The following is a 24921-nucleotide window of genomic DNA, read 5'->3' on the forward strand; positions in this document are numbered from 1 at the left end:
CAAGCCACTGAGCAAATTAGTGCCTAATTATAGTAACTGATATTCTAATGCATATTTACAAGTTTTAAATGATGAGTAGCACCCTTCTGGCCACTAAAATTAAAGTAATTCCCAAAACTACTTCCTGGGAAGCTATAAATTACACTGACCTAGGTCAGTGTATTACAAGGGAGCACCTGTCCTGAAAGTATACCCAAAAAGCCACTGCATCTATATTTTAGATCAAGAAGTTGAAATTCCCAAGAATCAAAAATAAGGATGAAGATTCTAAATTCTAAAATCATTGGCAAACACCAAAGAGGTTCAAAGTAGGAAGGTACCTTGTATGAAGACCCCAAGATCCAGAAAGATGAGGGACTCAACTGACATCAGAGGAAGAATTTAGGTAATATATCTCTATATAACAGGTTACCAGGGTTGGGCAACTTGGAGGAGGCAAGACTGGTAAATATCAAGTTGATAGGTAGCATAAAGGATTTCCAGGAATAAACAGCCACTTTGCTCCCTATCCTGCAAAACATACAGATTAGGCAACAGGCAGCCTAACAAATGTCCATCTGCCCCCGAAATCTTCCAAAATATGAGGAACATGTGGGGAACGATTGAGAGGCAAACTTTGGTAACAGGCCAACAGAGTTTAAAAGCATCTCAGTCAGGTCACCTGGGTGCCTCAGTCGGTTAAGCATCGGACTCTTGGTTTCAGTTCAGGTTATGATCTCATGGGTCATGAGATTGAGCCCCACGTCCTGCGCTCAGCAGGGAGTCTGCTTGAGGATTCTCTCCCTCTGTCCCTCTCCCCACTCACACGCTCATGCTCCCTCTCTCTCAATTAAATAAATCTTTATAAAAAAAAATAAAGGATTTTGGGCTGGATCTATCATTGAAATGACTATGAACCCAATGTGGCCCTCCTCACCTCCACCCACCTCTCCCAGCACCAAGTCTATAGTCAACAGGATGGTTTCACCTGGCATGGGTTCCAGAAGTCACTGGCCTTTATATAGATTAGTTGAATGTGTAGAATGTGTCTTAAAGATATGTTCATTTAAGTCCTAAGTTTGGCCTTTATGGAGGTTATCAAGTCATCAATTTTATAAGCACTCATTAAGCATTAAATATGTTTATACCAAATGGATGGTGAATATCAAGAGAAATGGTCCTTTATCCTTGGGGAGCATTCATTTCTTATTGAAGAAATGACTCATACATGCATCTAACTTTAGAAAAATAATTCAAAGACAACATGGAATCAATGCAGGAGATATTCTGTTCCACACTATGTACATGAGAAAGGGGGGTTTCTAAGTAAGTGAAAGACACTTGATAAGGGAATCCCATCATAATAGTAGATAATGGTCATCAAGATGTGTTCAAAACTTCAACTTTGAAGAAGGTAAAGAAAAATACGTCAAGTTCATTACATGAACATATGCACAAATTGGTAAACTCTAGTTCAGTGCTGAGAGCTCAGAAAAGTCTAACTCCCGTTATAGTTTCAAAATGACAGCAACCATACTTGGCCTCATGAAACTCAACTGCTTCAGAGGAGATAAAAATATGACTCAAATAAACAGACCTAGTTTCTTTGCTAGGTTTGAATGCATAATTTCAGTAGCCAAATTTCTCACAATTTTTGGCCCTGAACCAAAACTGTTCATTGGTTTCAGCGCCTAGATTCCCAAGTTGCTTGGATTTTTATTCATATGTATATATTAAAACGATTTTATATGTAATCATGATCTTGCAAAATGAGAAGAAAAGCAACTGGCCCTAAGACTCCCACCCCCCACTCTCTACTCCCAAATTACCCATTTAGCTTCTTAATCTGCCTGGCCACCTAAATAGTGCCTTCTAGAAAATAGAATTCGCATTAGATTTTCATGTAGATAAAGCTGAACAGGCTAGAAGAGAACCTACCCAAACATACTAGGGAAATAACAGCAATCACATGTTAAACAGAAAATGAACGACATAGGCAAAATTCTTGGACATGTTCAGATACACATGCAGTGGGAAAGTCACACAAAAGCAGTGTTGCTTCTCTTACCCAGTAGGCACAAAGAGCCACTGTTACTAGCAAGCTATAGAAAACTAGGACTGCACCAACCACCACCAGTGCCCAAAATGGCTTAGAAGAATCAGGAAACAGCTCAGCTGGACAAAGATGTTTTTCTGAAAAATAGAATAGAGTGAGTTAAACAACATGGGAATGGCACTTGTGTACATTTCCTTCCTTCTGAACATTATGGAAGAATGGGAAAGGGATCAAAATATGCAAAATGTCACTAGTACAAAATGTGTAAACTTCCTCTTTGGGATTTAGCCAACCCCACCACGGATCATGACCTAGTTTTCAAGACTGCCATTGAAAACCATTACTTTAGAGTGGTGCACTGGTAGGGTTGCTTGTTACCTTTCACATGGATAATGGTCCCATTGCTCTTCTCATTGCCAATGTAAGGAGGTGGATACATGACCTCAATTTTGCAAAAGTAAATATCCGTTTGGTTAACGAACAAATTCCGGAGGTAGAATGTCACTGTTTCATTGCCCAGTTTTCCATCACAGTCGAATCCTGTACTTGAGTAGAACTGAGGCTGATGGGAGTAGTTTCCATTCACAACACAGACTTCCACAGCACTATCTACTCCCTTATAAAGGGATGCCCGGAACTCCTTTGAGAAGAGGTTGTAGGTATACTTGCAGCTCAGATTGACCTCATTGTTGTATACCACAAGCCTGGGCAACTGCTTCACCAAAATCTTGTTTTCTGAAGAAGGAAAAATCAGAGTGAATTACTTAGAACAAGGGCATGAGGACTTTTTTTTTTTTTTTAATCAAGATATATTAACAAAATAAACAGATCTTCAGCAAAAGCTTTCTCTTGGCAGATGAAGATGCAGGCACTCTTTGAAAGATAATTATACTGAGAGTTTAAAAGTTTACATTTTGATGTTATTTTCATCCTCCTTTAAATGGAATGATGGAGCATATTTTCACTTGAAGGGCAGAATGTGGCCTTCTGTTGGCACTAATCACCACAGCTCTACATTTGGAATTATTTTTTTTTTATTGGAGTTCAATTTGCCAACATATAGGATAACACCCAGTGCTCATCCCATCAAGTGCCCCCCTCAGTGCCCCTCACCCAATCACTCCCACCCCCCGCCCACCTCCCTTCCCACCACCTCTTGTTTGTTTCCCAGTTAGGAGTCTCTCATGTTCTGTCTCCCTTTCTGATATTTCCCACTCATTTTTTCTCCTTTCCCCTTTATTCCCTTACACTATTTTTTATATTCCCCAAATGAATGAGACCATATAATGTTTGTCCTTCTCCGATTGACTTATTTCACTCAGCATAATACCCTCCAGTTCCATCCACGTCGAAGCAAATGGTGGGTATTTGTCATTTCTAATGGCTGAGGAATATTCCATTGTATACATAGAACACATCTTCTTTATCCACATATTCTTCATCTTTCGATGGACCCCGAGGCTCCTTCCACAGTTTGGCTATTGTGGACATTGCTGCTAGAAACACCAGGGTGCAGGTGTCCCAGCGTTTCACTGCATCTGTAACTTTGGGGTAAATCCCCAGCAGTGCAATTGCTGGGTCGTAGGGCAGATCTATTTTTAACTCTTTGAGGAACCTCCACACAGTTTTCCAGAGGGGCTGCACCAGTTCACATTCCCACCAACAGTGCAAGAAGGTTCATTTACAATTGCACCCAAAAGCATAAGATACCTAGGAATAAACCTAACCAAAGAGGTAAAGGATCTATACCCTAAAAACTACAGAACATTTCTGAAAGAAATCGAGGAAGACACAAAGAGATGGAAAAATATTCCACGCTCATGGATTGGAAGAATTAATATTGTGAAAATGTCAATGCCATCTAGGGCAATTTACACATTTAATGCAATCCCTATCAAAATACCATGGACTTTCTCCAGAGAGTTGGAACATTTGGAATTCTTGAATCTGTACTAAGATTCCAAAGATGTTAATCATGCTAATTGTGTTATCTTCCTGATTGAGTGGAATCCTTGGAAATGGCTTTTTAACACCTGACATAGATACACAAATTGATTTGGTTTTACGTTGTGATAGAGGCTTTTGTGAAGGAATTCAAATGAAACATTGGGACTTTGTTTATTGGCCATTCCAAGAGTGGGATGAAGAAGAGTAAGAGAAAACATAACCAAAGAGTTTAACTTACCTTCCATAGCAAATTGTGAGAAGCCTTCTCAAGAACTTCTTCACATTTTGTTCCCTTAAGTCATGGGAGATAGAAGAGGTATACAAGAGCTCCCCCTCTACTCCATTTTTCTTTTTTTTTTTTTTTTTAAGATTTTATTTATTTATTCATGAGAGACATAGAGGGGGGTGGGGAGACACAGGCAGAGGGAAAAGCAGCTCCACATAGGGAGCCTGATGTGGAACTCGATCCCAGGACTCCAGGATCACACCCTGAGCTAAAGGCAGACGCTCAACTGCTAAGCCACCCTAGCGTCCCATCTACCCCATTTTTCTACCTTTATCCTATTCCAGTAAATGATCAAAGAATATGGAGACTATCTAGTTCAATCTCTTCACTTTCAAAGCAAAGTATCTGAAGCTAGGTATTATAACCTAAATGAGAAAGAGAACACATCTATTCCCTCTTGTTTCCCACTAGATCCCATTGCCTGGCACATGATAATATATTCCTTTTTTTAATGACATGAGGCCTAGAAATATTAGATGATTTGTCTAAAATCGCTGAACAGATGGTGAGTAAAGCTACAACTAAAAACCCAAGTAAACTATGACCACCTGAGAAATAGACCACTTAACCATTAAGAATCAACTTTGCAAATTTCTCTAAATTTTCTGTTACTCTAAAATAATGAATGGCTTTGTGTCTCTGATTCAAAATTTAATACAAACCAAAAAAAAAGCCATTATTTTGAGGTATGCTAATAATTGTCTACCTGTTTGCATTTTTTTAAAAAAAGATTTTTTGAAGCAATACCCCACATACCTACACTGAAGAGCCAAATAAAATAAAAATCTATTAAAATAAAACCTAAAGCTTAACCTGGATTTGCATTCAAGTGCTCAGGTGTTTTGTTTTTGCTTTGGGAAAAAGGGAGATAAATAGAATTAAGTCACTAGTAGCTTTTCATCACCTGCATTGTTCTCAACCCTGGCTACACATTAAGAACTTAAAATAAATAAAATAAAAAATAAAAAAAACCTATGTCCAGATCCCATTTCCAGAAATTCTTATTTAATTAGTCTATGCTGGCCTGGAGAAAGGATTTGTACTGTTTTTTTTCTCATTTATTTTACACAACTTATTGAGATATAGTTCAGGTATCATAAAGCCACTCTTTTTTTTTTACTGTTTTTTTTTTTTTTTTTTTTTTTTTATGATAGTCACAGAGAGAGAGAGAGAGAGCCAGAGACACAGGCGGAGGGAGAAGCAGGCTCCATGCACCGGGAGCCCGATGTGGGATTCGATCCCGGGTCTCCAGGATCGCGCCCTGGGCCAAAGGCACGGGCCGAACCACTGCGCCACCCAGGGATCCCCACTCTTTTTTTTTAAATTCACCCTTTTAGTGACTGGGTGACGGGCACTGAGGGGGGCACTTGACGGGATGAGCATTGGGTATTATGCTATATGTTGGCAAATCTAACTCCAATAAAAAAATATACGAAAATTAATTAATTAAATAAGTAAATAAAATTGACCCTTTTAAAGTATACAATTCAGTGATTGCGTTTTGTTATGTCTTCTTTGAGGATAGTTGATACACATTACATTAGTTTCAGGTGTATCACATAGGGATTCAACAACTCTATAGTTATGCTAAGCTCATCACCATGTAGCTACCATCTGTCCTACACAACAATATTACAATACCACTGACTGTATTTCCTATGCTGCACTATTTATTCCCATGACTTACTCATTCCACAAGTGGAAGCCATATCTCCTGCTCCCCTTCACCCATTTTGCCCATCCCTCCACCTGCCTTCCCTCTGGCAGTAGTTTTTATTATATTCACAAATTACCAATAGATTGCCAGTAATTCCAGAATATTGTATTTTTATTGCCCCCAAGTAGAAATCCCATACCCATTAGCAACCACCCCCCATTCCTCCTTCCCTCTAGCCTCTGGCAACTACTGAACTATTTTCTGTTTCTATGGATTTGCTTATTCTGGGCATTTCATATAAATGGGATCATACAATATATGGCCTTTTTCATTTGACTTCTTTCACTTAGCATCATGTTCTCAAGGTTCATTTATGTTGTAAAATGTATCAGAACTTTATTCCTTTTCATGGCTAAATAATATCCTATTGTATAGATATACCACATTGTTTTTCCATTCATCATTTGCTTTCACTTTTTTGCTATTATGGATAATACTGCTATGAACTTCATATACATATTTTTGTGTGGACATATGCTTTCAGTTCTCTTGGGTGTGTACCAGGAGTGGAATTGCTAGATTATACAGTAACTCTAACTTTTTTTTTTAAGATTTTATTTATTTATTCATAGACACAGAGAGAGAGAGGCAGAGACACAGGCAGAGGCAGAAGCAGGCTCCATGCAGGGAGCCCGATGCGGGACTCGATCCTGGGTCTCCAGGATCGCACCCCAGGCTGCAGGTGGCCCCAAACCGCTGTGCCACCAGGGATGCCCTATGTCTAACTTTTTGAGGAGCTGACAAACTGTTTTCCAAAGCAACTGCACTATTTATCATTTCTACCACCAGTGTGTGAGGATTCTGATTTCTCCACCTCCTTGCCAACACTTGTTATTGTTCTTTTTTTTTTTTTTTACTATAGCCATTCTGGTGGATATGAAACAGTATCTTATTGTGGGTTGATACCCATTTCTCAAATGACTAATGATGGTGAGCATTTTTTATGTGCTTTTTTAAATTTTTATTTATTTATTCATGAGAGACAGAGGGACAGAGGCAGAGAGAGAAGCAGGCAAGCAAGCTCCATGCAGGGAACCCAATGTGGGATTCGATCCCAGGACTCCAGGATCACACCCTGGGCTGAAGGCAGGCACTAAACCACTGAGCCACCCAGGGATCCCCTTTTATGTGCTTGTTAAGTATTTCTCAAGCTGACAGCATATTAGAATCAGCTGCAATTTTAAAAACCCTTGATTCCCCAGCTAATTTAATTAGAATCTCCATGTAGAGGACCCAGACATTAGTATTTTTAGTTTCTCAGGAGATTCTAATTTGCAGTCAAGTTTGAGAACCAGTGATTTAACAATTGAAAACTCATTTCTCATCCTTAATTCATGGGCCCCCACAGGCTTTTCCAGCCTCACCTCCTCAAACCCAATCCTCCCAACTAGCCAGATTAAGTCAACATCCCAGCAACATACTGTCTATGCATTAATCTTTCCGTACTTTGTTAACTAATTTCATGGCCTAGAGTTTTTCTCCCTTCTCAGATCTCAAAATGATTACTATCTGTATCACTCATTTGCCATTTGGTCAGGCTATACATGTTGAATGCCCCTTGTTTCATATGCTTTGAGCTTTTCATTTGTGTGTGTTTATTTCCTCTAGACTTCCAGTTTCTGGGTCTTCTGTGAGCAAGGACAATCTGTTACATTTCTTTGTATACAACTTTGTGAATAATAGAATCTCATTAAATAATCAATAAGTGAAAGATGGTAATCTGGCTGTATCGTGGTTATCAGCAGCAAAGTCTGATTACCATCTCATTAAATTCTTACTCAAAATTTGTGTCTCAACAATGTTAGCTTCATTGTTCATTCAATGTATTGTTCATTCAAACACACTCTCGAAAGCACTGAAAAGCACATGTAAGGAACCAAAAGGTTCAGCCTGTCATGATAGGGAAATTTGACTTGTTTTTTGTTGTGCTTTATTTTGCTTGGTTTTATTCTTTGTTTACTTAAAAGAGTCGCCAGGCCAGTTCTGATTAGAAGAACCAAACCCAGCAAGAAATGTCAGCATCTCCCCCTGCTTTTCAGGGAGTCCAGGTTAGGTGTAGGTATTTCTGCTTACTGAGCCCTCCAAGAGATTGTTTCTGTTACTAATTATTCAGATTTTGTTGTGAGGGGAGGCCAAATTCTTCCCACTGTGTCTTCAAGGTCTGATATAAGGAAAAAAATGAGAAGAGGACTTCTTTGCCAAGGTAATAAAAGGGAGCATAACCAGGGAAACTGAAGAAAGCTGGAAAGAAACCCTTAATTGTGACCCAGATTGGCTTCCTTCTCCCAGCACCCACAGTGAGGTGGAGAGATGAGAGGGAGAGGGAAGAAAGAAGAGAAGCTCTAGTATCTATCTATACTTCAGATATATCTTCAGATATATACTTCAGATATATCTATATATCTAGTATAGATATATCTATCTATACTAAGTTTGCTTAATATGTTGCCTTGTATCACTCCAGCATTTCTGTGGGCAATTGGAGAACCAGCTAAGGATTTGTAAAAGTGACTGCTGACCTGAGTGTTGAAGCATGCATACATTTATTCAACATGTTTATTAAGTAAAAGCCTAGCAAGATGAGTCTCTGTGTCAGGGGGGTGAAATGAAGTAGGAAAGGGTGTGGTCAAGAATAAGATGTGAGGTAATGGTACATACTACAGGGAATACAATAGGGAATAGACTACAGGGAATACAATACGAAGAGAGGAAAAAGAAGAGTCTATGCCGAGGAGATAAGGAGGTGAGAAAGAGCAAGGCAGATGTAGGGATTTATAGCTGCCTCCCAGTTTTGCTGGACCATGACTTACAAAAGACAAGATTGGCAAAACAAGCTTGGTTCACAGCTTGGGCCTATTGAAGTGTCTTAAGCAACAGATGATTTCATTTTATATATATCCCTTTGGTAAAAACGTGGAAGGTAAATTTGAAGGGCGTAAGTATTAAAACATGGAGACCAGTTAGGTTACAATCGTAGTGGCCTAGGCATGAGGTGACAAGGGCCTGAACTATGGTTACAGAGAAGTGGATGAACTCAAGAAATATTTATAGGTTAAAACTGACAGAACTCAGCATTGGCTTAGATGTGGTGAGGGAGAGAGGAGCTTAAAATGATTATCCTCACGCCATACAGACCAGCTAGTAAGTGACACTGTTTGTTTTTCTTTTGCCTACAACTCTTCTTCACTCATTATGAGAAACTGAGGTGAAGTTTAGATATCTGGGCTATGAAAAAGACAACCTTCCAGCCTATGAGATCACTGCAAAGAAAATACTAGTTACCTCAAGGTTTCTGGGGACACAGCTGACTCCCTGGAGCTTAGTTTACTGTTTTCTGTTTTCACAAGGGAGAAATGGTGGATTTCTCTCCTGAACTGGTTTTTCCTTCACAAAGCATGATATAGTGAGGTAACTAGAAGATAGATGGGTTTTTTTTTTGTTCATCATGGGGCCTCCAAACTCAAACTTCAGCATGATTAAGGGGATTTCTCTGAACCCATTCTACTTCAGCACTACAAATTGAGAAATCTCTCAGAGAAGAGCAATTCAAGATCTCAGTGTCTTGACTGACCATTATATATTCAATATTCTCCTGGTTAATGGCGCATCCAACAACTACAAAGGGGAAGGAAAAGTCTTTTTTTATTTGACTCCTTGTACTAATATTTTATTTGGAAAGAGCTTGAAAAATATTGATTACGTGGCCATTTGATGAAAAAGAGATGCCCAATGTATTTGTCAATGTTTACTTTTGTGTCTTCCATATCAACACATAATTTTAAAGTTAGGTGTTGTGCTTCATGTGGTTTGCCAAATATGTTCTAGGGTGTGGCAATGGTCTTCTAGCTTAGGGTTCAACCCAAGTTAAGGATTGGCTGATAGAACTTCTTATTTTCAACACTTATATCCTGATAGCCCTTGGTCCCACCTTGGTTCATGTCAATCATTCACAAGAAGCCTAAGTAGGAAACCATCTTATAGGACTTCAAAATCTTCATCTGCTTTGAGAGAGATACTAACTGAAGGAAATTCACTTTTGGTGGTAGAAAAAGATAACCAATTTCTCTAAATAATATTGAATATATCATTATATTCATGATCATTATAACTTACAGTAGGTACAATAATTCTTATTTTTTTCTTAAAATAGAGCACTGAAAATGCATACCCCTTACTCAATGGGAGTGGAATATTAATATGGATAAGTCACAGCTACCAATAATGGAAACATCAAATGATATTTGGCTTTGAAATGTATTTTAGTTTTCTGAGTATCAGGGAATCCACAGGACTTCAAATAATTTATGAATACATTGTAAAATTTAAGAATGTACCCAGACTCAGAAGAAACTAGAGAAATATTTAGCTTCCCCATACTAACTTGTATTTGATTCCTTTTCACTTTTTAGTTCATGTCAAGTGAAAAGCACCCTTCTCAGGTTAATTTGATCTTAGCAGAACTAGCCTTTCTCTGTGGATATTTGGTTTTCCTTCTTTTGAATAGTTAGGCAAGATCCACCTAGGTCAAACCAACTGCATTAAAAGAGAAACATTCTCAATCCATCAATTATATTTGCTTCTGGTATCAAAAGATTCGCTTGGCTGACATTTCTCTAACTGAATTGACAAGTTGTTTTGATGATGAATTTAGTGCTTTGCTTTCAAAGCCTTTCCTAGCAGCTAAATCAGCTAAAGGTGTGGAGGCAGGAAGCTGTAACCTCAAACCTCTTTCCCTCACAACTCCTCCTTAACAACAGGCAACATGAAGAGTAAGATTAGAGGTGAAAAGGTACTTATCTGCCCCTTATAAGTAAGTCAGTGAGAGCTAAAAGATTTCCCACAGATAATCTTGAATCTTGTGATACAGTTGACTTTTAGAAAATTGGAAGTTACTTGTGCTTCCCTGAGAATTGGTTACCAAAAAAAAAAAAAAATCTCTTTTTGTCTATTGTAAAAGATTCAATTACTATATTAATAACTGTCAACTCTCTGCACAAGAGAGTGGATAACCATCTCTCAGGTGTGGTTCCAAGCACCAGAGAAGGAACTTAGTCCCTTCCTCACAGCAAGGTTGGATTTCAAAAGAAGATGAAGCCTAAAATGCAATGTGGGAAACACATTGATTTAAATTAGTAATTGTGGCCTACATTCATAGGGCTACAAAGTGCTTTTTCCTATTTTATCTCATATGAACTCCGTGTTAACCTGTGAAGTAAATAAATAGGATGGTCATCTTTATGCCCATCTCACAGATGGGGAAACTGAGGTTAAAGAGGTCAAAATTGGCAGGCCGGGTGGCTCAGCGGTTTAGCGCCGCCTTCAGTCCAGGTCATGATCCTGGAGACCCGGGATCGAGTCCCATGTCGGGCTTCCTGCATGAAGCCTGCTTCTCCCTCTGCCTCTGTCTCTGCCCCTTTCTCTCTTTGTGTCTCTCATGAATAAATAAATAAAATCTTAAAAAAAAAAAAAAGAGGTCAAACAAATTGCCAAAGTTTATAGGACAAGTGACCTTTAGGACTTGGCTCATGCTTCATGATTTCTAATTTATTATTATTTTCCCTCTCTTCTGCTGCATCAAAATTTCAGCACAATTTCAGTGATTGATTCTAGATCTTCTCAAAGTTGGATGGATAATTGGATGGTACTAGAAGTGAGTTAGGGAGGAAAATACCATTGAGTAGGAGAATAAATGGAGTGGAATCGGGACAAAACTAAGTTAAACTCCACTTTCTGCACCATTTTCCTGGAGTACCAGCCTGGAAAAAGTGCTCAGTTGGAAGGAATGTTGGAGATGATTTAAGTCAAACCTTATAGAAGAGACAACTGAAAACAAAAAAAAAGGTAAATGACTTTTTAAACAAGGTCACACAAATAATGGAAGAGCTAAGATTATTTATTTATGTTTCGAAGAATAATGTTTGAAATCATGAATGAATAGGAAACCAACTTTCTGCGTTCAGCAGATTCACTTGATATCATGGCCATATTTAGAAAAAGTATGTTTCCAAACTTTGTCTGTAATGCACACGCACAAAACATTTTGCTTATGATTTCAGAGACTTCCTGAAGGTCATAGATGGATCGCAGATAAGATCTACAGACAATAAATACTGTCACATGAAATATCTCTTATATATTATTTCAGATCCACAACCAACAATCATGCAACACTCTGAACATGAAATCAGTTAATACATAAAGTCACTTTTCAGTCTAAGCCTAATTGGGCAAATTCTTAAACTCGGGACCTTTGTGAATCACATATATTTATCATGTTTAATGTATAATATGCCATCTTTCCTTTTCTCCATCGTAGCATCATAGAGAAACAGAATGGCACCTAAAGACTAGTGACCCAGAGAGTGGAGTAGACCCAGTTTGAGTGTCAGCACTCAAAACTGACATTTGCACTGAGACATAAAAGAAGCAGTAAAAGGAGATATAATAAGTCTTTAGTTAGCAACGTGACTTTCTTTCGGAACCTCCTAAGAACTTTATTGGGTTCTATCTCTTACACATCACAGTTTCTCTTGCAGCTTAAAAATCAGGTCGTAAGATCCTAATCACGTCGTTTCCTTTTTTAAAATCCTGACTGAACAGAATTTAATGTGTCAGGCAGGAACCAAAGAAAATGAAAGCTTTCTATTTTCAACCATCTTGCCCTGTGGTGTTTGTGAATACAATGCGAAGATGACGCTGGTTTCCTTGGCATAGAGTACCTCCCTCCTGACCACACACAGTTGGTGAAGTTACTGTAACTTTCCTCTGAGTGTATTTCCTGTTCAGGCCTAGGATACCCTTCAACACGTGGCCATTTGACCACTTGCTCCTTTTTAGGCTCCATAAAGGGTAGGCTTGCTCACAGGCCAACCCAGTGTTTGCTCAGGAACCTGTGAGACCAACTGTGCCTTCTGGGAGGAAAGTGGCTCTTTCCTCTGTCTGTGGCTCTGGTAACTCTAGCTGGTGGCTCAGTCTCCTACAGATGTGAGAAAGAGGAGTACAAAGCATTCATCAGATTTCGCCATCTTCTTTGAGCTACTAGGAAGATAAAAACAAAGCTATGAATGACCTAGTATACCTTAAATGGCTCCAGACTCTCTGAAATTCATGTTAAAATGAAAAAAAAAGTAACACACATTACATTTTCAAAATAACTTTGCGATCATTCTCTCTGGTTTTCCAGTGGCTGTCATCTTGAAACTCTCCCCATTTTCACAAGGAATAAAGATTTAAGGAAAGCTCCCCCTACAAAAGGGCCTTGAAAAGGCATGTTGTGTATACATATATGTTGTCTCATTCAGGACTCCAGCAGAAAACAGGCAGCACACTCAAAATTGGGTAACAGGAGGAAGATTTAGGACTGTTGGCAAAGGTGTGGAACCACAAGGCAAATGCTAGAAACTATAGCTCATGGAAGCAGAGTTATGACCACCCTTAGGTATAAAAGGGCATGACCAGGGTGAGGTTACCAGAACCAGAAGGAAAGAGAATTGTATAGAGAAGGCCACCATGACAGATGCAATGACTTTGTTCAGAGAAACAGGCCATGGGACGAGCCCTGCCCAAGATTGTGTGTGTACAACTATCAGTTCTGTCAAGCACATTGGTGATTATTATACAAAATCTATAGACCTTGGTTAAGCAAATACAAATGTCTACAGATAAGTAGGAATAAAAATAGAAATAGAAACCTAATAAATTTACTCAATAAGCTGCTGTTAACCAGCACCAATCTAAGCTCCATGTTTCACCCTCATCCATGTTTGTACAGAGGAAGACACTGTAGTGTAGAGGACATTTGTTCTTGTCCTTTTAAATAACTATTGTGCTTCATGCAACTGTCAGAAAGTAACTCAAAGGTCAAATAGTTCAGTAGCAAAAAGTCCCAACTGAGTACTTAGTCATTAATTATGAAGAGAGGAAAATTATCAAAATGGTCAATGAGTACTTTCAGAATAGAAATTTCAATGGGTCAGAAAATTGTTCTTTGGTATCCTGACTTCTGCCATGACAAAGTCACGCATTTATTCAGTAAATAAATAATAGAGCCAAATATACTAGGTTTTTGGGAGATGGAAGATATAAAAGATGCACCTCTTTCTTCTAGGAAAAATCCTAAGGTAAATATACAATTAGCTATACTCCAAAGCCATAGTACGGACAGTCATATAAAAGAGGCCTTGTTTCCAGACAAGATTATCTGGAGGTTTTTATGCAGACAGACTGGTCTTTAGCTGGGCCATAAGTCAGACTAAGATGAAGGAAATAACTTTTAATATAAAGATTTATTGGGGACCAACAGAGCATTCCATTTACACAAAGAGGAAATAGGTAAAGATGCCTGATACCAATAAAAGAGAGCTTTTAATGCCAAGAAAGGCACATAGATTTTACTAGAAATGCAACAGGAGACTTTAAAGACACCTGAATTGAGAATAGGGTGATAAGTGCCCCTTTGGGAAAGTTAGCACAGTAGCGCAGAGGGCACTAGCTGGAGAGAGGGTAGTACGGAGACAGTGACCAATCGGGAGGCTGTTGCAATAGCTTTGATGTGAGCTCACAGGGCCTGAGGTGCAGAAGGGGCAGCTGGGATGGAAAGAACAGACAAGGAATGGTGTTTGGTTGTGCTCACTGGAGGTGAACAAGAATAAAAAATAACAGAGTTTGTGGGCTGCATGAGGGTGAAAGTAGAAGAGAAGCACTGTTGGCAAAATTAGGTTAAGTGAAGAGAGGAAATTTGTTTGGAAAAAAGCTGTTGGGTTCAGTTTTAAATATCCTAGGCTTGAGGGATGAGTAAAACATCCTGCAGGAAAGCTCCAAGAGTTGGATGTGTTGGACTCGAGCTCAAAAAAGTCAGATATGTATATCAGGATGTCCTCTCTATTAGGATGACAGTTAATATTAAACATGCTGAAAGCCATTTCCTGCATCATCTATCCCTAATGCTCAGAGACACTGCCCAGCAATGCAGGGTATAAACGCTCCAGGACTGAAACTTCCTAAACAAAGCAATGTAAATGGATGTGATGTGACCCAGCCTCTACAATTCAAAGGTCTACAGTTGTCCTCTCAGCTCCTGTACTAGAAGAATATTCTAAAAGGCCAACAAAGCAGAGTACCTGAACTCACATAGAAGCTGCCAAACCATTCCCAAATATCCAATTTTATTACCCTAAAAGGGTACCTGTAGTCCAAATAGTAAGTAACCAGAGCTTTATATTCTTCTACATAAACAATATGACAATAATTCAATCTTACATCTCCAAAGAGCCTCCGCGGGGCCACCTTGGCACATACAGAATCTTCTAGCCTAACGTCATGACCTAAAAGTTTGAAAAATAATTACTATGTGGAAGCTTAATATTACATAGGAAGGTGGAGGAGAAAGAGCAAAGGCCAAGTCCTGCCACAATTTCTAAGCATCTTCGTACCTAACATCATAGTTTGCAATCTCTCCGAGCAATTTCAGAGATGGCTGCTTGGCAGTTCTTTGTATTTTCTCTCTCAGATCATAAGAGCATTCACCAAGGAGTGGAGTGGTTGAGTTTTCATGTTAAAACTGATAAAAGCTAGCATTTTTATTCCACATAAGGAGCATTTTTAAACCAGAAACATATCTGAGATGTCTTCAAGTCCAATCCCCTCATGTATTAGACAAGGAAATGAAGGCCTAGAAAAGTTTTGTCACAGATCAACAGACTAAAACTCCTAGTCATATCCCCCCAACCTTGAGAAATCAGTGGCTTTAGCTTTTAAGTTTGAAAAAAAGAGGGCAAGGGGTAGAATAACAGACATGGCCTCTCTAAAGCCAAGGGCAAGTACTACATTCTTTATTGAAAAAACACAGGGAGATACTGTTTGCAAATATTTGTTACATAGCTACCATGTACAAGAAATGGTGAACACTATAGGTGATAGAAGTTCCCAACTGTCTTCATTTTACCTAGCAATTTCCTCTCTTTCTCTATTTTGTTCCCCTCTACTTTTTCTTGACCTTTTGAAGTCTTATCTTCCTTCCCCACCATTCTAAGCTCAAAAGTCCCAACTGGCCTCCTTTTAGTCAAAATCAATAGCCTTCCCAAGCCACTGTTCACTTCTTCTCTTATACAGTTAATACTACTAAGCACTCTCTGTGAAATTCTTTCCTCCTTTGGCTTTAGTGATGTTCTATCGAGCCTCTTTCCTCCTTTTATCTCTCCAAACACATTCTCTGTTTCTTTCACTGGTTCATCACCCTCTTTGGCTGACTCCTAACCAGAGCAGTTTTCCAGATTCAGTTCAGCTCTCTGCTTTTCTACAGTTATACTCTCTCCTTTCCACTAGTCATCCATTACCATGATACCAGTTTTACTCCAAAGATGAGGATTCCTAGATATTTTCTTCTTATCCTGCTCCTATAGCTTCAGGTTTGTGCTGGACATCTTTCTGCCATTTCAAAGCTTTACTCAAACTCATTGCACCTAAAAGTAAACACTATTTTACTCCAAAACTCAGTTGTACAACATCTTGATTTCAGGTGGTCATACCACCATTCCTCTATTAAGCCAAAAGCCTTGGCATCACTCTTGATCCCTCCCTCTCTTTCAAAGCCTGGCACAGAGGTGCCTGGGTCGCTCAGTGGTTGAGCATCTGTCTTTGGCTCAGGTCATGATCCTGGAGTCCTGGGATCGAGTCCCACATCAGGCTCCCCACAGGGAGCCTGCTTCTCCCTCTGCCTGTCTCTGCCTTTCTCTGTGTGTCTCTCATGAATAAATAAATAAAATCCTTTAAAAAAAAAAAAAAAGCCTGGTGCAAAATCCTGGAATTTCTACTTTTCAAACTTTCTCCAGAAATGTCACTTCTTTCTCTTCCCACACTTTCTACCCAAATTCTTATCTCCTACCCCTCTTCCTGGCAAAGTGGCAGAGTGTTATAACATGATTTCCTTTGCCACTAGTCTCCACATATTCTAGACCATCCTGCTTCCAGAAACTTCCAGCTGCATCACAATGCCTTGAAAATGAAGTCTGAACTTGTGGTATCAGTATTCAGTCCTTGGTTTGACCTGTTTCTACCCTATATTTCCACACCTCCACACATTCAGTCCTGGCCAAGAATACAGAACAGTATTCCTGGTGTAATTTCTTTATTTTATTGCTTTTCCCTCCTGAGGTAACAGGGAGTTGGTAAGAATATGAACCCTGGAGCAAGTGTATGGATTTACTCACTTACTAGCTATGTGATCACAAGCACGTTGCTCTATTTGTTCCACGCTTCAGGTTTCCTCATCTTACAGATAAGCTAATAATAGTAACTGTTTCATAAGATTTCAGGGAAGAATAAATGATTTAATATAGGGAAAGCTAGGTGGAACAGTACCCGGTACATTATAAGTGCAAAATAAGTATTAGCTAGCAATTATTATTAATAACATCATCTATTCAAATCATACCTAGCTTTAATGTCCAGTTCAATTCCAAACTCTCCATAAATCATTACTATTGTATATTAATCTTAGTAGAATGTTTGTTATGCTTCCCCATTTTAGTACTAACTCATTCATTTCCTTCTTCAACAAACATTTGTTGAACACCTTTAATGCTTCCAGCACTGTGCCAAGAAGTTATGATGATTAAGACATGATCCTGCCTACAAGGAGCTCATAGTCGGGGGGGGGGGGGGGGGTGGTGAAAAGATGCATCAATGCACAATAAAAATGTTGGGAACCCTGAGAAGGAAAGAAGTCCTTCACTTTGCTATTTAGGGTTTCAGAAAAGGCTTCTTCAAGTGAGAGGTGTAGGGGACATTTCTGATTACAAGAATAATGCATGCAAAGTCATTAAGGCATGAAACAGTAGGAGAAGTAGCCAAGAGTTAGTTATCTGTTTCCAGCTGCTATATCCTGTCATGTATAATCTTCTCAACTGGATCATATAGTCTGTGAAAGCAGAGAGAACTTGGTTAATTATTCAAGCAGTACTTTTGTGCTAAGTCTTTATACTTCTTTTCCTTTTTTTATGTTCCTTGGACTCCAATAGAAATTAAAATATAACTGAGGTTTTAATAAATATTTGCTATATTGAATTACACTCCCATTGGAACTCCTTTTGCAAGTCTATAATAAAGGCTGAATACCCAGGGAGAACTTCCTCAAAAGAGGTGAATCTTACACTATGGTCATAAAGTGAAAGATGAGTAAAGCTGTAATTTTGAGTTTGAGAATCTTATACTAGGATGTAAGAGAAGATTGATTGGCCAAGCAAGAAGGGTACAACCTTAGATCATCCAAAAAAATGCTGGGAAACATTGCAAAACCTCTTTCTAACAGCATCTTCTAGGAGCCATCAACACAACCTCCATTTCAATAGCTTGAGAGATATCTGAATTCTTACCCATCTCTAAATGTCTGTAGCTGAATTCACCAGTTCTGTGGATGCTGCCGCTTATAACTGTTTGCCATAAAATAAATTATTATGAACAGAGAATCATCAACAATGATGCTAAATTGAAAGAAAAAATTTCTAGAAAGATTTCACAATTCTCATATTTACTTCATTGAAGCTCCAACTGGGTTTTTGTATCATTCATAGAACCTAGACTAGCACCTAGAAGATGTTAATAAACACCTATTGAATGAGCACACGAATGAAGACCTGCCTTGCTAAAGTGTAAGAAAAAAGAGGCACTTTACAGAAGAGGAATCTAGTACTTTAGAGAACAGTTACCTTGTGATCCCCTTTTGGTCTCCCTGGGAGCTTCAGTAAAAGGAAACATTCTCACCAAGTTTCTATGGAACAGAGTCTGTGGATCAGAAGTGGAACCTTCTGGACCCAATATTCCTAAAGACGGTCTTAAATTATGTAGACTTATTATTAGTAGTGTTCAATATCAAAGAAAGTCATCAGGTTACATGGAAGCTGCAGACACAGCACAGTGATATTGACTCTTCATCATCTGTCAAGTATCCCTAAGCAATGAAAAGTACAACCCTCCACTTCTCAGCAAGTAAAAAAAAAAAGAAAAGAAAAGAAAAAAAAGAAAATCACTCACCTACATTCCTAACAAGGGAATCTATGTTACTTTTACAATGTAAGATATGTCAATAATGCAGATTCTCGTGTGAATGAGTGGGTGATGAACAGGAGTTCCTGCCGTAACCAATGCATTACTTGGTGAATTGTGAGCCACAAAGTTCACTTAGACACTGCAAAAAAGGGCCCCTGATTAGATCAGAGGTCAGAGTGAACTATGAGTGGGTGACATTTATGACACCATCAGGAACCATTAACAGAGTTACCTTGGTAGCCAGAGTCCCACAGATAATGAAGATGATGACAAATGAAAAAGATGACGGTAATGGTGATGCAGAGATAAAGTTGCAGCTCAAAGTTAAATAAGAAATTCTCCACCACAGTGCAGGTTTTCATCCAGCACTGAAAACAGAAACACACGTAACCCGTATGGTAACACATAGATTCAGTCAAGATGCCTATGACCTTAATGTTGAAATACTAAGGCCAAAGTAGTTTCCACTCTCTTTTTCACATCCGCTAACAAGTGACCAAGTAGCCCTTGACCCCACCCAAGGCTCCTCTCTTCTGATGTTCAGAGTCATCAAAATGAGAGTGACAAGCAAAAAGTTAGACACCTACTTTGCGACCACTTCTCCATGGGGCCTGTGTTACCTTCCCCTCAGCTTCAGAGACCCATTCTTATGTAACAACTCTCAGTCTGAAAGCTCTGGGTACCATTTTTTGATGACAAAGCCATGTCAAGGCCAAAAGAGGCAAGGAGTCACTATAAAAGAGACAGATTGCTTAACGCAGTTTCGAAAACCAGAGACCCCTTCAGCAAGTCACAAAACCACCCAGATGTCATTTTTTCCAAAGGTTCAGCTAAACCACCTACTGAGAAGAACAGTACCAGCCTCTGTGAAGTTCCATAAGTAGCAAATTTCTTGAAGAAAAAGGCAAGCAAAAATTTAACTGAGATGAAAGGGAAAAATGAAAAATTTTATCCTTTTCAGTGACCTGCTGCAAAATAACTGTGCTTTGAAAGATTGCCTGCCCTCTGATTTGTAGACAAGAAAGTTTGCGATCGTGTCTCCTTATTGATGCCTATACTAGTTAATAAAGAGCTATTGTTTGGGAGATGATAAACCACAAATGGAATTTTCTTCTAGGATATCAGTGGCATAAAATTTTTCATTTTGTAAATGTCAGCACACTACATACAGGAAATGCTTGGAGGAAAATATCCACACATGATAAAAGCTGAATGGTACTCATGTGGCATTTGTCCACTCATGAAAATAGAAGAGAGCAAGATCCACACCCCTCACCCATAAAAAAGGTTTCAATGGGAGAGCTTCAGAGTTACAATCATGGATTCATTTCTCTTCCTAGTTTGTGAAAATGACTCATTTTATTTCTTTATTTCTTCTTTTTCTTTCTTCTCATTTTATTTCTTTATTTCTTTTATTTCTTTATTTCTTTCTTTATATATTGATATTGACTTTACAGTCCTTGTTGTAGAAGTCCTTTCTGGATAGTTGCCTTAAAAAAATAAAAAGTAATATCCTATCTTAGGCAAAGTCTATATATTTGAAATGGCTCATCAGATTTACTTGAGATGACAAAACACCCAGTCAATTTTTTAACAGCCAAAAAAACAGGCTACAGTGCAGTGAATGTCATGCAGTTTTGGCAATCTGATGATTATATTGCCTTTTCAATGCTTATGTCTCTCTCTTACTTTTCTATGTCCAGCCTCAGAGCAATACTTCCCTGTAAGAGGTCAATTACTTGTCTCTGTGAACAACTACCTCAAAGGGGTCATTTGCTGAACTAAAAATGAAATCTTTACCTTGCTTTGCTGATGATTTTTTCTTAAATACCAACCATCTTCCTGCCTTTCTGCCTTTGCCAGAAAAAGAAGCTCCAAGGGAAATGCAGAAGCATTGGAGAAATCAATCACATTCAAACTGGCCATTCTGACAGTTTATTTGCTGAGGTTTGAGAGAAATGAAACGAAATCCTCTTTTGGAAAAATAAGTGGCATTGTCCTGATTTTTATCTTCATACGGGATGATTAACCTTGCTGAAAAATAACCAATATTGGCTGAAAAATCTACAAACATTGCCATCTATTATATCCACACTCCTTCTATCATCAATCACAAATTGGTTCCCTTTCAAAGAACTACAGTTCTGAGCTGGACTCATATTTGAAAATCCAACAAAATCCTCTCAATTTGTGGATCTCAATTGCACAATGACCCAAATCTCATATAAAACATGTAACTTTAGTAAAGGAATTGTCTAAGTTACGGTTTCCTCATGCTTCTTAAATTATACTTCTTTATATTAGCCATAAAGATCTTTATACAGCATCATGAAAATCATGAAATATCAGGTTAGGTTGAACCTCCATAGAATAACCATTTTGAGCCATGCTGTGAGCTAGTGAATTAGAATTTTTAAATTAGTGGGAAAAAGGACTGCTCTTCCTAAACACACACACACACACACCCCTCAACACAGACATATCAGAAATCTCTCTAATGCTCTAATGCTAGGGAAGACAATTACACTATGACCAGAGAATTTCCTTCTCCATAATTTCTTTTGGAGGTCGAATACAGAGACACAAATAGCACACGGCAGTTTTTGCACCATTGATGAAAACGGATCATGCATTTTTGTATGCTGTAGTCATTTTATCTCATCAGCTTTATTACGGAGAGAATTGCCTTCTCTACCCCTTGCCTACTTCATTAGATGGCCACTCAGCATCAAATCTTGAAAATTATTATGGGAATAAGTTGGCATTTGTAATATATACGCACCTCAAAATAGAAAATAAAGGTTCCACGTGTGTGTATGCTTAACAGGGTTTTTAGCTAACCCCCCTTTCAATAAATGTTCTAAAGGAAAAATATAAAGCTTTGTGTCTTACAAAAAAAATTTTCAAAAGAGATTCAATGAGTTGATGGATGACAGATGGACGTCCACAGAACACATCAGGAAAGTATTTTGTGTACAAATACTTAAATGGTTGCTGTGAGAATGAGGCTTCTCTTTCCTTTCTATCTATTCAGTCTATCCTTTCCTTTACTGTGTAAACAATTAAGAAATTTTAAATATGTTTAAAAATAAGTTTAAAATCAAAACCACCATAAGATACCACCTTATACCAGTCAGAATGGCTAAAATTAACAAGATAGGAAACAACAAAGGTTGGCAAGGACGTGGAGAAAGGGGAGCCCTATTAAATTGTTGGTGGGAATACAAGCTGGTGCAGCCTATCTAGAAGACAGTATGGAGGTTCCTCAAGAAGTTAAAATAGAGCTACCCTATGACCCAGCAATTACACTACTAAGTATTTACCCCAGAGATACAGATGTAGTGATCCGAAGGGGCACATTCATAACAGTAACATGCACAACAGAGAAATGGATAAAGAAGATGGTGTACATATATATATGTATGTAACATATATAATATATTTTACATATATATAATGTATATGTAATATTATTCAGCCATCAGAAAGGATGAATACTTACCATTTACATCAACGTGGATGGAACTGGAGGGTATTATGCTGAGTGAAACAAGTCAATCAGAGAAAGACAATTATCATATGGTTTCACTCATATGTGGAATATAAGAAACAGCAGAGGATCACAGGGGAAAGGAGGGAAAACTGAATGGGAAAGAAATTAGAGAGGGAGAAAAAACATGAGAAACTCTTAACTATAGGAAACAAACTGACAGTTGCTGGAGGCGCAGTGGAGGAGAAGGTATGGGGTAATTGGGTGATGGGTATTAAGGAGGATATGTGGTGTGATGAGCAATGGGTGTTAATGCAACTGATGAATTCTTGAACACTACATCTGAAACTATGTACTGTATGTTGGCTAATTTAATTTAAATGAAAAAATGTATAAATTGTAAAGATCCCTTAAAAACAGTTTAAAGACTTTCTTAAAATAAATTTTAAAGATTATTTTAAAATATATTTGGTAGCTCTAAATACTTGGCACCAGATACTGGGACATAACCTAGCTCATAACCAGTTTATGTCTTTCATTGTATGGGCACTTTTTAAAATACACACAGTTTGTAAATGGCTCCCTGGCACAGAAGGCAACAAAATAGATGGGTGCATATGTAACTATTTCACTTGTGCAGGTTGGGAAATTATACCCTTTGGAGCACATGCACATGATGTCAAGAACAGCAAATAATGCAGTCTCCACACCCACCAAAATAAATGAGAAAGAAAATTGAAGATTCTGGCTTTTCAATGTATCTTCAAGAGGAAAATAATTATTCTTATTTATGTCCACATTATTAGATAATATAATCTTATATGCACACAATCTTATATTATCTTATAATATTATGATATGCTCATTACTCAGTACAAAGCTTGAGCCAAGTGAGACACTTTTCTAACTCTGAGAACAAGTGGAACAAACACCTGTCTCCAGCCCACCAAAGCAACAAGCTCTTTCTGTTTGGAATTGTGATTTTTCCAAAGATTGTTTAACCCTGGATATATCTAGAGCTATAAAATTATAAGCCACATCATGTTAGATAGAAGAGTGTAATGGTCAAGAGCATAGGCTAAAGAGTCAGATTAAGGTGGTTCAGACTCTGACTCCAATAACTAATATCTGTATATCCTTGGACAAATTAACATTCCTATCCCTTGGTCTTTTCATCTGAAATCGAGTTCCATTATAATAGTGTTAGGAGTATCATCCTCCTCATCATCATTGGAAACATAAGGGATTTTTAATCTAAGATAACAGATTTCAGCCAATTGTGAAAGAAACTAATTTATTGACATTTATATTGTGCAGCCTTCTGTGATGACTCCGAAATTTATTTTGACACATTCAGTTCAATTCGAGTAGACATCATAACTACAACTAACATTCATCTTGCAAGCCAAGCTCTGATTGTGCTAAGCATTTCATGCAGATTATTTCATTTTATCTCCACAATGACCTTGAGATGAGGTTATTATCATCCCCAATTTATAGAAAAGAAAACTGGAGCTTAAAAAGTTTACATACTAGTCTAAGCTTAGCTAGTAAGAAATGGATCCGTGATATGAATCTTGGCAGTCTAAATCCACAGCTTTCAGAAGCAAGCTGCTTGTAGCAGTTGTTTTAAATTTTCTTAAAAAGTATGATTTTGATACCGTCCTGGGGCAGTGTCAATTAATAGCTAAATAAAACTTATTTAATTCCAAAGACTGTTTGCTAAAATATTATACTGTAGACTGAGACCAGTGAGTGTCTAAATAGCAGGCTGCCATGTTAGAGCAAAACTACATTTCAAATGTCCAAATTTCATAAGTCGTCCGAAATTTAAGATGAGCCAAGCCAACCAAAGACTTTGAAAGAAAAACTTAGAGGAGAAAGGAAATCAAAATTGTTTACCTGTTACTTGAATCGAGGGGAAGAAGTTGAGGGCCAGAAGCAGCCTGAGGATCATTGTGCTAACGGTGGTCCAGGGCTCCAGCCCCTTCCTCCCTGAGGAGCCCAAAGTGTGAGGGAAGCTGAGGATGCACCTGCCAAAGCCTAAGTGTCTCCGTCAACCACGGCCACCCCCAACTTATTTCCCTCAGGGCACATGATCAAGGGACTCAAACCACAAGGCATCATGACTGCAACATTTCACACAGGATATTACATTGTTTTGATGACTTTAGACTTTTCCTCTTCTTTTAAAGACAAGCTTTTCTTGTCACTGAAAAAGAATGTCAGTTACTCTATGATGGGCTCATGAGAATTATTCTCCATACACACATAGTAGAGCTATGACAATAAGTGCTTAAAATTCAGCAGGAATTTAAGGGCAGACAAACAAGTATTCTAAAGGAGGAAGAAAGCTAATCACAGAAGAGAGACTTTCAAAGCACCCGGAGAAACTGTCAAAA

General features: G+C 38.3%; 1 protein-coding gene across 2 annotated transcripts in view; it reads right to left on the reverse strand.

The window, feature by feature from the left end:
- CD28 (CD28 molecule) overlaps positions 1-24575 on the reverse strand; it is a 31383-nt gene extending 6808 nt beyond the window's left edge. For both annotated transcript variants that reach the window (XR_011997748.1, XM_072741137.1), the window contains exons 1-3: positions 24422-24575; positions 2414-2770; positions 2048-2172 (exon numbers count right to left, since the gene is read on the reverse strand). Coding sequence is in view for 1 of the 2 variants with exons in the window: in XM_072741137.1 (XP_072597238.1) it covers positions 2048-2172; positions 2414-2770; positions 24422-24476 (537 nt within the window). In the remaining variant the exon portion in view is untranslated. The remainder of the gene's footprint in view (positions 1-2047; positions 2173-2413; positions 2771-24421) is intronic.
- Between the last annotated feature and the right edge of the window lie 346 nt (positions 24576-24921).

The sequence above is a fragment of the Vulpes vulpes genome, chromosome 16 (genome assembly GCF_048418805.1).
Source record: "Vulpes vulpes isolate BD-2025 chromosome 16, VulVul3, whole genome shotgun sequence".
In the NCBI taxonomy this organism is placed as follows: domain Eukaryota; kingdom Metazoa; phylum Chordata; class Mammalia; order Carnivora; family Canidae; genus Vulpes; species Vulpes vulpes.